Source organism: Diadema antillarum, unplaced genomic scaffold, assembly GCF_040938485.1.
Source record: "Diadema antillarum isolate AM-2024a unplaced genomic scaffold, OU_Dant_1.0 seq00000169_RagTag, whole genome shotgun sequence".
Lineage (NCBI taxonomy): Eukaryota > Metazoa > Echinodermata > Echinoidea > Diadematoida > Diadematidae > Diadema > Diadema antillarum.
In genome coordinates, this window is record NW_027271238.1 from 935,001 (window position 1) to 952,522 (window position 17,522).

At 36.1% G+C, this 17,522-nt stretch overlaps 1 protein-coding gene across 1 annotated transcript in view; it reads left to right on the top strand.

The window, feature by feature from the left end:
• The window catches only part of LOC139728183 (peroxidase mlt-7-like), a 17,955-nt gene extending 8,611 nt beyond the window's left edge, over positions 1-9,344 (top strand). The window contains exons 7-13 of the mRNA XM_071639146.1: positions 370-732; positions 1,188-1,399; positions 2,784-2,893; positions 4,280-4,459; positions 5,938-6,113; positions 7,824-7,917; positions 9,266-9,344. Of these exons, the coding sequence (XP_071495247.1) occupies positions 370-732; positions 1,188-1,399; positions 2,784-2,893; positions 4,280-4,459; positions 5,938-6,113; positions 7,824-7,917; positions 9,266-9,344 (1,214 nt within the window). The remainder of the gene's footprint in view (positions 1-369; positions 733-1,187; positions 1,400-2,783; positions 2,894-4,279; positions 4,460-5,937; positions 6,114-7,823; positions 7,918-9,265) is intronic.
• The last annotated feature ends 8,178 nt before the right edge of the window (positions 9,345-17,522 follow it).

Sequence of the window (17,522 nt, forward strand, 5' to 3'; positions counted from 1 at the left end):
GTCATGATAAATACCAATATATTGCAATTTGGGGTTTCGGTGAAATACAAATTGCAGGCTTTGATACTGCAATTGACAGAAAAGGACAACAAATGTGGAGAAAAGTTGAACTCATCTTCAGTTTTGCCTTCACGTATGGACATGTTGCATTTAAAGACAATTCTTTTTTATTTCAAATTATACCATTCTCCTTCTTGTTGTTAGGTTTCAAATTCCCAGCATAAAGAGTTTGCAAAAAATGTAGTCTCAGCAAAATGGGTTTTCGTTTTGAAACAAGAGCAATTAAAACTTGCAAAGGTGTTGTATGTTGTATTGCTGAACAAGATTTCGTTTGCCAAACAAAAACAAACAAACGAACAAACTTTCCAGGCTACAACAATCTCACCGTCGGACGACTCCGATGCCTCGAGCTTCCCAGGGGCCAGGACAAGAAGCCCCTCCTGCCCCACCAGGAGCTCGGCGAATGCTTCAACGAGAATGACAAAACGGGTGTCGTCTGCGGCGAGGCGGGAGATTTTCGCGCCAATGAACAGCCGGGTCTGACGTCGCTACACACCATCTTCGTGCGCGAGCACAATTTCATCGCGGGCAAGTTGGTGGAGTTGAACCCACACTGGGCAACGGACAACGAGCGTGTGTTCCAGGAGGCGCGAAAGATTGTCGGTGCCATCATGCAACGAATTGACTACGAAGAGTACCTACCAACCATCTATGGTAGAAAGGGATTTCAGAGTGAGCTCGTGGATCTTTCTACCAGATTTCCTCTTTCAATTGAATGACTTTATAAATGTCTTCATTAGCCAATAATTAAAAAACAGGAGAAATATTAGAGAAGACCGCTTTAGCTTTGCTTATATAACTATTATGTTATTATATAAAGCCACTACTGACAACCGTTACAATCAACCGACATTCGCATACATTGTTGGACAGCCCTGGTGTGTCAATGCGAGTGCTTTATCGTTTTGCTTTTTATTTGTGTGTAGGCCGATTTGTAGGCCAAGTTTATCGTCAATTTGTTTATGCTTTGTTTTTCCCTGGAGAGAGGATAGTAGGTTTGCTATATTTGTTACAGTGGACCTGTGACTTGTATGTGTGCACATAAAAGAAAAAATGAATGCTCTCCCATATGAACACATGCTCGATATACTTTGTTGTTGATTCTGGTTTTTTTTTTGTCATTAAAGAGCACATTGGCGAATACAAGGGTTACCGGAAGAATGTTGATCCGAGTATTACCAACGTCTTTGCCACCGCGGGTTACCGACAGGGCCACAGCGCCGTGGACCAGGTACTCGAACGCTACAACAGGACAGATGACGGTAGTTTGCAGGAGTTGGAACCGCTAAATCTCGACGCAGCCTTCTTCAACGCCAAGTTTATGTACGACTTTGAAAAAGTGAGTTCGTGGAAAAAAAAATAGAGAAACTGATTTTAATCCAGATGCCAGTTTCGTTTAGGGCCATCGACCCACTTTAAGCCAATAGTCGTACGTTTCACATGCTGCTCACACCTGGGAGGCCACGTACATAATTAATCTTACGCACAACATTTCACATCAGAAATAAATGACTAATACAGTCTCATGCAAGTATAGGCAAAAAAGTGTTATTGGTACTGTTGATATCATTTTCATTATCATTATCATTATTGATATTATTATCATTATTATTATTATTTCTTATCCTAATTGCTTGGATCGAACTCCAGCTCAAACTCTGCTTATGATATTGGCGCTCTCCTGTACGCTTCCCCGGTGCCATAAGAATTCAGCCAACTCTGCTGTGTAGTGTTTTTTAGTACGACAGCATGATACTTTTATGGCATGTAGCAAAGTTGTAGATTTTGAAGATTGAAACTTTTCCTTTTTTAAACATAGAGATATCAGGTTCAATATTTCATTCAAAGTCAAGTAGGTCTATGATAGCATTCCATTACCTGAAAAAATCACACTCATTTAAATAGTACATGACAGTATCTTGGGTTTTTTTAATAATACTTAATCAACATATCCCATACAACTTTTCAAATTTATCATTGCATGCTAAATCCGAAATCCTGAAACTATGATGCAAAATACATTCATTTTCTTCTTGATTTTATGTCTTCCACAGGAAAAAAGAAGTCGTGAAGATATATTTAAAAGATGAGAGTCTTCAATATAAGGCAATAGCAACGTCTTCTAATCTATAGTTTAATATTGTGACATTGTATTTGACATAAAGTTTCGGTTTGAAACGCAGGTCATGAAAGTTTAAAAGTTCTGTGATATTGTTATCATCAGTGAGACTTTCTTTCAATGAATTTCACTTTTCTGTTTGTTTTAGTCTACTTCATGCATCAAAATTGAGTTAAGCGTGGAGTGTATTTTAGTGCTAGCTCAATGGTCGTAAAGAAACACGATTTCGAGGGTGCGCGTCACGAGTTCAACACCCACGAGTCATACAGCCCACGAGTATTACAGTCCACGAGTTCGACGCTAAGCAAACAAGACCTTCCACGAGACCGACACACATGCCCGTGTTGTTATGTCGAACTCTTGGGCTGTTTATACCTAGTGTCGAACCCATGGGCCTTATTTGCCTATTGTGTTGAGCTCACGGGCTGTATGACTCGTGGCCTGTATGACTCATAGACCTATTTTTCCCTCTAATGTTGAACTCGTGGGTTGTATGACTCGAGGATGTCGATCTCGTGGGATGACCTGATCGTGAGGGGGGTATACACGCCTGCCTGCTCCTAATTGATGTCGTGTCCAATTTACTCTATTTCCTCCTCCTCAGGGAGGCATTGACGGGTTCATTGAGGGCATGGTGAGGCAGAAAGCCCGTAAGATCGACCTTCGGGTGGTCAAGGCCCTCCAAAAGCGACTATTTGTGGGACCAGACGACGCGTGAGTATTTATATGCATCGACTCGTGCATGGCGTACTTCCACACGACGCATGGGTCCTATGATATACAAATATATATTTTTTTCATTTCGTTTTCATTATTTTCACTTATTTGTGATTTTCCTCAAAGAACATAAATGGACAAAACATATCATGCCAAAAAAGCAATGTACGTAAGTACGTATGTATTATGAACACACAAGAAATTGTGAGGCCTAGATACACGATATGAACTAAATAATGTAAAACATTTTGGAAACGGCTTTTCGACTCGATCTTGCACGGCTACACAGCGCAACAATTCATAAAATGTTAACTATCAAATGTGAATAAATACAGTCATTACGTTTATTTCTTATCATATTGATACTTTATGATAATAACTGCGGGATTTTGCCAATCAAGTCTATTCCTTAAAATAAACACAAAAGTATGTCACATTGGCATTTACAATATCTATTAAATTATCTGTTGTTATTTTCATTATCATTATCATTATTACTTTATATCATTATTATCATTATCATTATTCAATTTCATAATTACTCTATCATCACTGTTACCATTGTCATCATTACACATTATATTATCTTCATCATTATTGTCATCTCTGTCTTTTCTTTTTGTCTACATGTTTCGAATGCAATATTTGTTGCACACAATCTAATATGTCGATATAACCATTTGCCATGACGCCATCTTTATGTGTAGCGGCTCTTCGTCCGCACTCACTCTCTGTGGACGTTTGCAGATAAATTATCATGTGACTAATTTGATTGAAAATAGTTGAAAATGCAATGAAACTAGGTACTACACAGTGGCTTAATTATTGTCTTGATCATCATAACTATATGAATGCAAAAACACTCACACACACACACACACACACACACGCACACACACACACACACACACATAACCCATCCACAAATGCCCCGTACGTGCTGCTCACGCGTACTTGTAAGCTCTTTTAGCGTAATTTCTCTCCCATGCTGACAAACATTCGTTATTGATCCCATAAACCAAATTTCAATTAATGATGAACAAAAAATCTGAATGCATTTTCATCAGGTCATTATGATATTCACATTTTCCAAGCACAACACAGGACAATTTGAATTTGAAATAACATGTAAAAGTTTTAATGGAATAGTTATTTTTCTGGTTCGAAGTTTTCATCCACTTGACTAAAATGATGTCATGATCATAAAATAGGCAAATGGAAATAACTTTGTCGTGATATACGACTGCACATTTATGACATTAAAGATATGATTTGATATGATGTATGTACAGCATTCTTTACTAATCTTTAGTAAAGGAGCGACATTCTTTAGATTACAACCTGCAATTTAGGTTTTTTCTTTTCTTCTAACTCTGCATGTAGTGAGGACGCGGGCCTTGATGTCATGGCCATCAATCTTTTGCGTGGCCGAGACCATGGCATTGCACCATACTTCAAGTGGCGGGAACATTGCACATCGGACAAATTCGAGACATGGAAAGACCTCAAGGGCGTGATGTCGTCTGAAACCATTGCCAATTTGAAGAAGGCATACGGAAACACGTGAGACGATTATCGTTATTATTTTGTGTGTGCTGGTGAGTGATTACAAACTTGATTCGTCGAACATTCCATTTGCAGATTCTTGACTCAAGCCCGTATCTAGGATTTTTATATGGGAGGGTTCCGAACGAGAAAAAATGAACCTTCTTAGTTCAAGCTTAAAATGTTCAGTTCCGTTATCTTGCACATTGGGGGCGCAAAAAAAAAATGTTTGTGGTGCCACTTCCGGGTTTCATCGGCTGACAAGCAAAAAAAGAAAAAGAAAAAGAAAAAAAAGTTAATGTTGTGCCACTTTCTGGTTTCCTTTCTTCGACTACAAGGAGTGACAAGCTATTTTTTTTTCCTGCTGGCAAAAGGGTGGGGCCTCCGCAAACTCCCCAGAACTCCCTCCCCACCCGTTACGAGCTTGCGACTCCTTAATGTCAATGAGAGCAGTGATATTGTTTATGGTTATGATATTAATCGAAGGTTTCAATCATCTATTGCACTGCAATGTGACAGGAACAACAAGAATACAATGCCTACGCCACATGTATATGTGTGCGTTTGTGTGTGTGTCTGTGTGTGTCTGTCTGAGTGTGTCTGTCTGTCTATTTGTCTGAGGTGTATCCATGAGTTATCTTCCTGGAACACAAACACAGGTAAAGGAATGTCAATGACAATCATTTTGATGTGGCCCTTTGCGAATAGGACTTATCCTCTAGTCCATTAGACTCAAAGTCGTGATTAAACGGGATTAAGCAGCTGGTGCGGCAACGTCAGTCATTGTCGGCATAAGAGAGGAAAAGAATGTTCTTATTTTACAATCCTGATAGAGAAGCTAAGTACCAAATGTAGAAACGTATGGAATCTAAATCACGAGAGCAATCTTATCTCATTTCTTTTTGACTTTCAATGTATATTAACACAGGGCTCCCTTGTAAAGCAGACCTTTGTCATGTTTGCGGCTTTGAATGGAAGTATACCCTGCTTTAAAAAAAAAGAAGGAATATAAGAATGATTAAATAATCTCTATGATAGAAGGAAACTGCGAATAAACAAACATGTAAACAAAAAGACAGATAGTTTCCTCCTATTTGGCACCAGTGTAAAGACTAGCCTTCTGTTTTTAGATTCTTATTTTATGTATTTTGTATTTTAACGACTCATTCATTCATTCATTCATTCACTCACTCATTCATTCATTGAGTGGTTTATTCGCTTCTAATAATACAAACGATGTTATTGCTTTAATAATAACAATAATAATACTTCTGCTACTTCTGATGATGATGATGAAAGTAGTAATGATGATGATAATAATAATAATAATAATAATGATAATAATAATAATAATACTAGTAATGATAATAATAATAATAATAATAATAACAATGATGATAATAATAATAGTAATCATCATCATCATCATTATTGATTATCATTATAGCTATCATTTATTGCCACTGTTGTTATCAAAACTATTACTCTTGTTGCAGCGATCAAGACATGAAGAGAATAGACCCTTTTGTTGGATTTCTGGGCGAGTTACCTGAGGAGGGTTCTCTGTTCGGGCCCACCCTGGGCTGTATCCTCGGCAGGCAGTTTAAGGCCCTTCGCGACGGCGATAGATTCTTTTACCTGAACGACAAAGGGGCTCAAGCCTTTACTGCTGGTAAACTTAAAGGAGACCTCCGAGTGATTTTCAGACTTTTACATTCGAACAACTATAAATTAGTTATACCGAGTACAGAGTTTCAGAGTTTATAGTGATCGGATTGAGGAATAAGAATGTTTTTAAAGTTTACAAGAAGTTGCAATGAACAATTGAAGATGATGACATGGCAGCCTCCCCATAAGTCGGGGATCAAGGAAGCAGAACAAAAGAAGATGGCGGGCATACATTCTACACAGGTGAACTTGTTAAGCAAGTGGTATTGTAATGAAATTACACTGCTACATTTCTGAAATATGCGAGGCTGCTATGTCATCGACACTTTTCAGGGTAATTTGTGAAAGATTTTTCAGAGTATTGTTCCTCTGCTCAAGGACCACGCTAATTCCACAACTCTGTACAAGGAGCCGTCGATTTATGTACTACATGATGTGATTTCATGAAAATCGTCTGGAATGCCCCTTTGATATCCGAAAAAGGACGAACACATTAGCAGAAATTAAGTGAGAGAAACACAGTTATGTGCGAGCTTCCTAGTAACTGGTAGTTACTACCATTGGTAGCAACTGTGAGAAATAGAGCTGAAGTTCAATGCCACACCACATAGTCATGTAGGTTTACTGTAAGATAGAGGGGAAGATTGAGCGAGCACAACGGCATAAAATCAAAATCATACCAAAACTTTCAGGGTGGAGATTTAGATAACAAAAAACCAAGCGTTACTTGTTGCAAACACGTTACACAAGTTAGATGAGGTGACTATGTAATGGTCTCCCAAGCCTACCATTAAATCTGAACATAAACCTTTGCTAAGTTGTATTGAATGAAATTAAAGGACAAGTTCACCTTCATATACATAAGGATTGAGAGAATGCAGCAATATTAGTAGAACACATCAGTGAAAGTTTGATGAAAATTGGACAATCCGTTCAAAAGTTATGAATATTTTAAGTATCTGCGCAGTCACTGCTGGAAGAGGAGACTACTACAGTGTATGATGTCACATGCGTACAACTATATAAGGAAAATAAAAAGAGAATTTCACAAAACTTTACTTTTTGAATAAAGTGCACATTTCTTCGACTTGCTACTGACGTATGTTAAGGGTAATATTATTCCCCCTGCCTTCTGAAAGAGAGAAGTCGAGTGTTCTTTTGTTATGCGAGAAAAATGGAAATATGTTGAATTTTCTTTATTCTTTCTTTATATCGTTGTACTCATGTGACATCACAAGCTATAGTAGTCTTTTCATCCAGCCGTGACTGAGCAGAAACTTCAAAAATTCATAACTTTTTAACAGATTGTCCAATCTTGCTCAAACTCTCACTGATGTGTTCTACTAATATTGCTGCATTCACTCAACCCACATATCTATGAAGGTGAACTTGTCCTTTAATGACAATATCTAGTATAATTTATACACTTCGCATAATTTGTAGGGTAGTAATTTCCTGGAAATGACAGCTTGTAAGGTTGTAAGGGATGTGATGTCCGAATGATATCAAGTACATGATAAGTTTTATGTTTAAAGATAGGAGATATTCAAAGATTTAAGGACATGATAAAACAAAAATAAGCCAGCGTAGAAAACTCAAACACAAACCTTTGTATTCGCAAACGCTGGTTTCGGATTTACGAACTGCTGACTGTTCATTCAAATACTGGTATTTGACTATTTGACTTGTGTTTGTCACTGTCTTTGCCGCGCAGATCAACGCAAGGCCATTGACCAAATCACCATGGCCCGTGTGTTTTGCGACACAATGGACAATCCGCTCGTATTCCAGGAGAACGTCTTCAAAATGTAAGTACATGAAAAAGCTTTTTCACGCTTTACCTACTCACAAGTCATAAACACAAGCTCTGTCTTCAGAATCCTCTGATGCACTATACCGTGAACATTTTTAATCTTTTAAAATAAGACTGTGTATACTTAGTATAGTTCCATTTCCATATTGTCCCCTTATTCAAAGCCGTCATTGTAATCATCAAATACGTCACTCAGAGCAAAGGTCCTATTTACCATTAGGGGCAGGGATTTATAAATATTCGAGTTATGACATTACCTTGATGCATATGTGTCGGTAAGTCGTATCTCAAAACATCCTTCCATCTGAAAACTTTGCAATAAAGCCTAAAATATAAAGTGATAACACCATTACTGAAAAACTGTTAAATCTAGAAACAATTTTATTATAACTGTTGTTCATATTTTGTATATTTAACAAAACTTAACATTGTTTATACTGATTGAAATTTTTACATTGATTTTTTCCATCCCTTACATTCAAAACTTTTTTTGAAGCACTAAAGCTGTTGTTGCTTTGTTTAAATGGCAAATGATGAATAATGCCTTCAAAGATGCGATCTCTCAGCCTCCTTATCTTTGGTTGAATCGCATACAGTGTAAAGTTTTAAAGTAGGGAGATTTTATGATATTGTATCTAAACGGACAATAGCCAGTTTTATTTCTTTTTTCATTAATCTGACTTAAGTTTATCAGCTAATTTATTTCTTTACGATAAACATAATGATACAAGAGGACAAATTTGACAACTTGAATAGCTCTTCTGATAAATACCTTTAGCGAAGTTTAGGAAATAAAGTTTCAAGCAAAAATGGAAAATGAATCCTTCTGATTTTTGTGATTAAAAAATGTTGATTTATTTGAAAAATGTAAAAGAATTAGTGACCTGTTATGTGTAATGCCATTCTGCTACAGACCGCGTTTAGCACAGCAAAGGATACTAAGGCTGATTGTGTGAACTTATATATCACAAGAAAATGTATCTTATGTATCATGTATCATATCATCAATACACTCTCGTAGAATGATAAAAATAGTCTAGAATTAAGAGCAGTACTCGTGCAAAATTGAAACTATTCCTTCCAAGTGTTCTCTGAATGATGTGCGGAATATGACAACTATATTGTGATTTGTCTGTAATTTTTTCATTGATGACAGAGATAAGCAAAAGTTTGAATGATCTCAAAATGAGTTGCTCAAGTCTGCAAAACGAATGTAAATACCTGCATTCTTAAAATTCCTTATACCTGTCAGTCCTTCTCTCTCCGTGTATATTTGTCGATATAATGAATGTAACATGAATTTTGTTGTTGCTTCTGTTTTATTTCTTCACTCCCATGGCCAGTCCGCACGCCGACACCAACCCGAGCCAGCTGTGCACCGACCTTCCCCCGGTCGATCTCCAAGCTTGGTGCGAATACTAGTGGAGGAATGGGGTTCGCTCTGACACCCTCATCGGGGAAATATCTTACGTATATCCTCTGGCACAGTCAACAAGGGTTAAAGGGGAGGGGGAAACAGTAATCATATTTACACGATATAAGCTACGGATGGTTGCATATGTAGCCCCGTTAGATGCAACTTATGGCAATTAGTCTGTTTGTTTTCATTAGCGATTCTTTAGTGTCGCGAAAAGGTAAGGATAAGGCTGAGGGACCTCGCAGCAGTCAGTGTTGACAAATCCACAACGTACACTTTACAGCAGTAAAATGAGAGTTTGAACAAATAGGCCTACACAGACTGCTCTTGATACCTCATGTTGCCAAGCACCTGTAGAGTTGATTTTCACTGTCGTTTGGGCTTGTGCGCTAGTAATATGAATACGAATTAGTGAATCAATAAAAGTACAGCTAGTCATATTGGAACAACAACCAAAATCACAATAAAAGTTTTCTTATTAGCCCTTTCCTGTCTCTTGTCTCTTGTTTTAGCTCCCCCTCTCTCTCTTCCTGTCTCTCTCTTATATTTGTATAATTTCTTATTGTTGTATTTTGGAGAAGGTTATGCTTGAAGTGTCAAAATATCTTTGTGAAGATTCTCGATAAGTCATCTGTTATCACACCATGGAGAACACTTTCCCCCACATTAGCTTCATATGATTTGTTTTCTTGATTAAATTACGCAAATTTCAAAATTCTTATCATCATTTCTGCCACTAAGTCTTCATAATGGGAAATAGAATAAACGCTTACCTACATGAAATGTGCCAATAATTTGGGGAAAAGCCGTGTGTTTCTTTAACTTGTGTTCCAGAAACGTCCTCATATCTTTGAAGTGAGATGTAATAGTGTGAAGATGAAAGGCCAGCCCCCTTTCTCCACACACACACACACACACACACACACACACACACACACACATATATATATATATATATATATATATATATATGTATGTATATATATATATATATATATATATGTATATACATATATATGTGGGCAATTCCACGGTAACTAGGACACAGGTGCCAAAAATTGGCAGGTGCCAAAAATTCAAAATGATATTTGTTTCAAACACCATACATTTTCAGACAGTACTTGAGTTGAATTTGTAAGAATCATTATGTTTTTCAATAAAAGCGGCCATTTTGATTTTCAAAATGGCTGCCAAAATATGCCTATAACTCAATGGTGAAAAGAGTGTATTGTCGCATAACTTACTCTCTGTATATCCACTTTATTAGTACTCTAAACAACAATCTTTCATATGTATGCAGTTACCAGAGAAGTCTTTTACCACACGATAGAAAAAAAAGCTGGTAGCTTTAAAGAATTTGATAAAAACTGTTAATTACTTTGATAATGATGGATGTAACGTCAGTTACCAAAAACAAGGAATTTTTAAGTTTATTCATCAAAGGAAGTGAGCTGTTTGATGTAACTTGGGATTTCTAATGTATGCCCATATGCCTTTATTTTTATACCAGAAATAAGGATACTTGGCATACTGGAGAGTCAAAATGAACACTACAAAATGTGTAACGTCAAACACTACAAAATGTGTAACGTCAGTTACCGAAACGTCTTACACGAGTATGTAACGTCAGTTACCATGACAGTAATTATGACTGAGGCAATTTTTTTGACTTTTGGCCATTTCAATACATCTGGGAAGTCAACTTACAACAAAGAGCAGCAATCCCTTTCATATGAAATGATGTCATTACCATGGTATGTCCATGGATATATTTTTTTCAATTTTATTTTATTTCTAAATTCATTTCATTCATTTACCATGATTATCTTTCTTTTTTTTTTTTTTTGGGGGGGGGGGGGGCTTGAGCTTTCGATTTTTGATTCAGCACAAGTTAAAGGTTAAATCATCTGGAAGTTTAGTTTGCCACATGCAGTATATGCACTCAAATTAGTACATTCCCAGTCCTACGGGATGATAAAGCTACCAAAGTTTGTAGGCCTAATCAGTGACATGATTGCATGTTAACCACATTTTCTATTTAAAAAAAAAAACTTCTGCACAGCTGTATACCAACAGTTTAACAATCTTCACCAATGTCTGCTTTTGCTGGCATTTTTTTTTTCAGGAAGCTTAGTCCAGTTTCTACCTCAAGGCAAATGCACAAACAGATATTTCTTCTCTTGCACTTAAATGTGTGGTGTAGTTAACATGGCTCATCTTGTATTATGGTACGTAAGGCATGTACTCATTATTGTTTGAAACTTAACACTGATGTTGCTCAAAGTGAGAGAGGATTCTATAGGGTTAAAAAAAATTGTTCATACAGTGTGTATTTGTTGATTACTTTATTCTATTCATGCAGGGACATTTTGTAATACAACACATGATAATTATGAACAGGAAGAGTTTTTTATATTGATTTTAGTATTCTTTCGTTGCAAAGTCCGATTTCTTGGTATCTCGAATGTATTTGCAAGCCATGATATATCAGTGAAAAGGAAAAGAAAATCAGTTAAATTACTTCAAGCTAGGAATAAAACAATAATGCTCTTTTGACCAAAAAAGCATTTATTTTTCTTCTTCACAGAGAAATATTAAAAGTGCAACACTTTTCATTTAAATCAATTGATGATGGAGATCATCAGGAGTAAAATAAAGAAAAGAGGGAGAAATATATCACAATAGATTTCATACATATTTATGCATATTTATGAGTTGATACATGTTTTTTCCCCATGACCTGGAAGATATTTTGATATTTTTTTCAAGCACAAAAGTATCCATGTTTTGTGTAGTACTACAAGGTATTATGGGTGGAGCACTCTATGTAGATAAAAACTTTCCTGTTCATTAAAAAACAAACAAACAAACAAACAAACAAACAAACAAACAAAAAAGCCCTTAGTCATGTTAATATATTCATACTTGGAACTGCTTAATCTATTAATGGCTCTGTGTAATCATAAATGTTGAATAAAAATTAAATCTTCAGACCAAATGTCAAGAAATATCCTCTTGCGCATTTACATTATTTTTGCCCAACTGTGCTATGGCATGGGGGGGGGGGGTGCCCCCTAAGGGCCCACCCAATATTATTTGTGTCTTTAGATTTTGATTTAATTTGTTGCTGTAGTTGCCTGGGATTGTCACTGGTACATTGCAGCAGTATAATAACCTGTTAAATAAATTAGTTCTCTGTAAACCCCACGGCAAAGTATGTGTAACGTCAGTTACGTAACGTCAGTTACTGACATGTTTACCTTTAAGTTTTCATAGAACACAAAAAATGGACTACTGTTTCATTTCATTGTGTATTTATGACTGATGAACCAAGGTATGACTCCATATCAACCAAATCATTCTGAATGGTCAGAATTATGAAATATCACATAGCTATTCCCAATCATGAGTTTGCATGTGTAAACCCTATGGCAAATGTAAGCGTAACGTCAGCTACGTAACGTCAGTTACCGTCATGCCTTCACTGAAATTGGCATGGTGGTAAAAGGAGACAACTAAAGTGCACATTATTTTGCACACCTGTTCCTAAGAACCTAGGTGTATTGCAATATTAAACACGTAAAGGCTAAAAGTCAGGGACATGAGATATTTCCATTTACATCTACACCATAATTTCCCATGTCCTTTTTCCGTAACGTCAGTTACCGACACATTTTCACTTGCTATGTCATAAGAAATGCAGTTTGAGAGAAAAACTTTCCACCTATTTCTTCATTCTCATGAACTTATTCATCAATGCTAATTGCAAGCCCAAGGTGCTTTCATTCACAAAACTACAAGGTAAACAATTTCAAGAAAATCCTTACGTGTAACGTCAGTTACCGTGGAATTGCCCATGTATATATACATATATATATATATATATATATATATATATATATATATATATATATATATATTGTATATATATATATATATATATATTATATGTATATATATATATATATTATATATGTGTATATATATATATATATATATATATATATATATATACTGTATGATACTGTACCTGCAACGAGAGCACAATTATGCAAATCCCGTTTCTTTGTCACATGCTTCTCATCATCTCCTTTTGCAGGAGCCTTGGAATCGTGAGGGGGTGCAGCCCTGTTATACCCCCTGGCCCACACACTTTCATCTTGAAACAAAAAAAAAAAAGATAACGAAAAGATAACAAAAATCAAAACAAAACCCATGATTCGTCCAGATTTCTGCCCGGAGACTATTCCCGTTGAAGAGCGCGGGGGAGGGGTGTACCCTATATATGCCTGTCCCCAAAACCTTTCCCCACCCCAAATATAATAACAACAACAAAACAACAAAACAAAACTAAGCAAAAACGTTAGTCCGTCTCGTTCAACAAACTCCGCATGTATATAGGCAACTACGAGTACAACCATCAATATATGCATACCTGCATACGGCAACAGTACAAACTTGACCACAATGGCTACGATGTGAAAAGAAAAAAAATGTAGTAGAACACATTGACGTAAGTACGACGCACCTCAATTACTACGTTTCACACTTGCGTCATTTCATGCGAGTCATTCTTTCCCTGACCCTCAAACCACCGCAAAAAAGGCAGGCTTAGAGACAGGACAAGGTACAAAGATCAACTCCCATGTTTTAATGAATAACACGTTTGAAAGGTATGTCAGCGATACATTCTGTTTCATGTGTTTTTGATATATTTTTCTCTTTCTGTGGCACTATATAAAATATGAAAATTTAATATTACATGAATATTTTTCATAGGTTACGCGAATACTGGGGAACTTTAATGCGTACTGATACTACCATGTTTACCACTGCACTTTATAGTGACGGGAATATTTCTTTTTTTTTATCATTGAGCAACATGACGTCATGTCAAACCTTTGAACATGCGTAGAAGACTCTGACCCTGTCGGTGGACCTTGCACTTATTTCATAACAGGGATATTAAGATGGCGCCTGCGCACAACTTTCACACGTTTTTTTTTTTTCAAAGTTATGAGAAAAAATAGTTTACTTCAGAGGGACTTCAGTATTTTTTTTCACTGTATTATAAAGAGACCTAATAAAATGATACTAGACAGGCTGATGATATTGTTTGTTAGTGTCTTTAGGGTAATTCATATCGACGAAAAAGGCAAAGGACAAATTTTGCGTAAATAAAAAAAAAATCAGACTGATATACAATATTTACCATGTGCCTTTGAGCTGGTATCGGCATGGTTGCGATACGTGCTACTATTGTTACCAAGCTTTCCAAACTGATTAAGTGTAGAATAGAGATAGGAAGACGGTTGGACAGTTTTGTTCTACTGCGATATAGGTGTAGATACAATGATACAGACTATACCTGACCACGAGTGTATGTACATTTCCTTGCAGAACGAGAAATACACGCAGATTCATCAACCAAAAAGAAATTGATTACCTCTCCTTAATCCTCCCTTCTAGATAAACAATCGCTCATTGATTGAAAGAATGATATAAAAACAGCAAGAATAACAAGATATCAATACATAGTTCACGCAGGCAGAATATTTGCTAAGCAATCGTTATCGATATTTCCATGTTCCCTATCCAAAGCTCACAGCAGAACCTCGTCAGCTTTTGGCATGTCCAAAGTTCATTCAACTTTGCAAAAACTTTGGTAGAAGATGTCTTAAGACCTATATCTGCGGTCGTTGTAGAAATGCCTCATAAAGATTGTATTTAGACTGATTACATATGATTCACTAGACGAGTAATATTGTATCATCAAAACAATTTATATGGTAAAAATCCACTAGCATATAAAAGTCGACAAGTGTGGTGTTTCTTAAAATTTGCTGATATTCTTCATATCTTACTATCAAAAGTGCTCATGATAAACTATTCGAAAGCGCAGTATTTCCAAGAACCACACAATGCACTCAGTGTTAATCTTTGACACCACAAGAATATGTACGTGTAGAGTAAAATAACATATCACATTTTAACATGTCTCATATCAACAATAAAAAATGTTTCCGTAACTGTAAAAATTCACTTCATGTTGACTTTATTGAAAGGAGTAAAATCAATCAAGCGAAACGGGCAAATAAAGTGCAGCTATTATAGAGTGGACAATAGTAAAGCAAGTAATGGATGTTAGATTGTCAAATGTTTTCACGAAATGGTACTATCGGTTATACTTAGGTGTTATGAAAATTAGATCAACTATGCATATCATGTCGCCTCAAAATTCTTCCATTAGTTTATATAGATAACAAATATAAATGCCATGTTTAGGTCCATGTTTTTGTTTAGCAACCACAAACAATTTTCCCTCATTGGTCGTCATTATTAACTGTGGTAAAGACTCAATTATTTCAGGTGAAGGATATCATTGTGATTGACCCAATATTGTGATTTCATTTGTAAACGAAGGAAATTCAGCAAAATAATCCCCAATATGCCTGATGCGTGAAAACGTGAAACCTCCACACAAATTCCTATAGCATTCTTATTCTTACATCAAGTCAGATTTTTGTGAAACTTCTCCCGGACCGTGATATCTTGTGCAATTTTCCTCCAGTCATGAAATTCATTTCTCGCAAGTATGTGGACTCTCACTCCTCGTTCAACCTACACTGACTACTAACACAAAGTATCATCTGAAAGACGCATTGATAGCTTCTAATTACTTAGAGCTGACTATAGAATAATACAACACTCCGCACATGAACGCAGGAATTATTACCAACGAGTCTCCAATGAATTTAAGTCGCAGATGATAGATTATATTGTCTTTAAACATCATGCAATTTATGTTATGACACTCGTTTTCATTAAATTTTGCAAAACGCCTGTTTTGACACTCCATGAAAGTTTTTTTTTTTATTGTAAATACTCAAATAATGTGTAATTCGTAAAGAGGTCACAGCTTAACCTGATCTATAAACATCTACCACTGTTAAATTTCCTATCGTTGCAGGTCAGTAAAAAAAAGATAGCAGGACTCAGGATGACAACACACATTACATACAAATTTCATATATGGACATAGAGTGAAATTTGCAAGAAGTTGTTCATACACGTTTGAAAAAAAGTATGACACAAACACTAAGTCTTTGTCTGCAATTCACCAGGAATCATGTAAGGATAAGCACCAGATGTTAATCAAAATCAGTGAAGCTGTCAGTATTCTTCCGATAAAAATCCCGAAACAAACTACAAATTACTAGAAACTTCAAGCTGTTACCTATTTCATGGGGTCAGCTAACATAGACGATTCAATAAACGATGTGTATAGTCCTACAACCTTGTCTGATACAAAGAAGAAATCAACCGAGTTGTAACTTTATTGTGTAAACGACAAATTACTCCTGCTGTTGTGTTGTATTTGTGCAAAATTCACTGCTGAAATTTAATTCTTATTGAATTTCATCTATTCCTCGAATCTATACATTCATTGTCCGACAAATTCTTCGATATCAAAGCAAAGATTGAGAACGTTATTAAGGGACACACAAGATGCACGGATCCAACCTGAAAGATACGGAAAATTTTCAAATAATAATTCTAACAAGACTGTCAAACATGATAGAAAGATGCAAAACTAGGCCTCTAGAGACATTAACACTACATCTCTTGTCTCTTTCTCACACACCATACAAAGAAAAGTATACTTTTCGCATCAAATAAGAATAATAAATGATTAAATAACATTTCAGACATTGCTCGTGTTACGTAGTGACTAAACAAACACAGGGGCCGAGGGATTAACGCTAAGGAATCACTTCCTCCAGCAGAAAGGTCAACAAGTAGAACTATTTTGCTTTTCTGTGACTGTTTTTTTTTCAGCAATATATCTTCTGTTTTTGCCATTTGACAACTCGTTAAAATCCAAGATAATCATAACACAAACGAGAACAAATGATCATTGTTGCAAGTATAGTCATTGTCAGTTTGTTACAATTTTGCGGAAAAGGAGTCAAGACGAGTTAATACGGACATCGATTATACATAACAATGATATCATTGTAATAACAATTTCCCAATATGTTGTCTATGAGTAGTAAAAAAAAACCAATGGTTCCCAGCAAAGTTATTAAAATTCGCTGGAAGCTGTACAGATACTGTCGCACCATCTTTGTCATGACAGCCGATTTTGTGCTGAGTTCAATAACGGAGCATACATAGGGGGG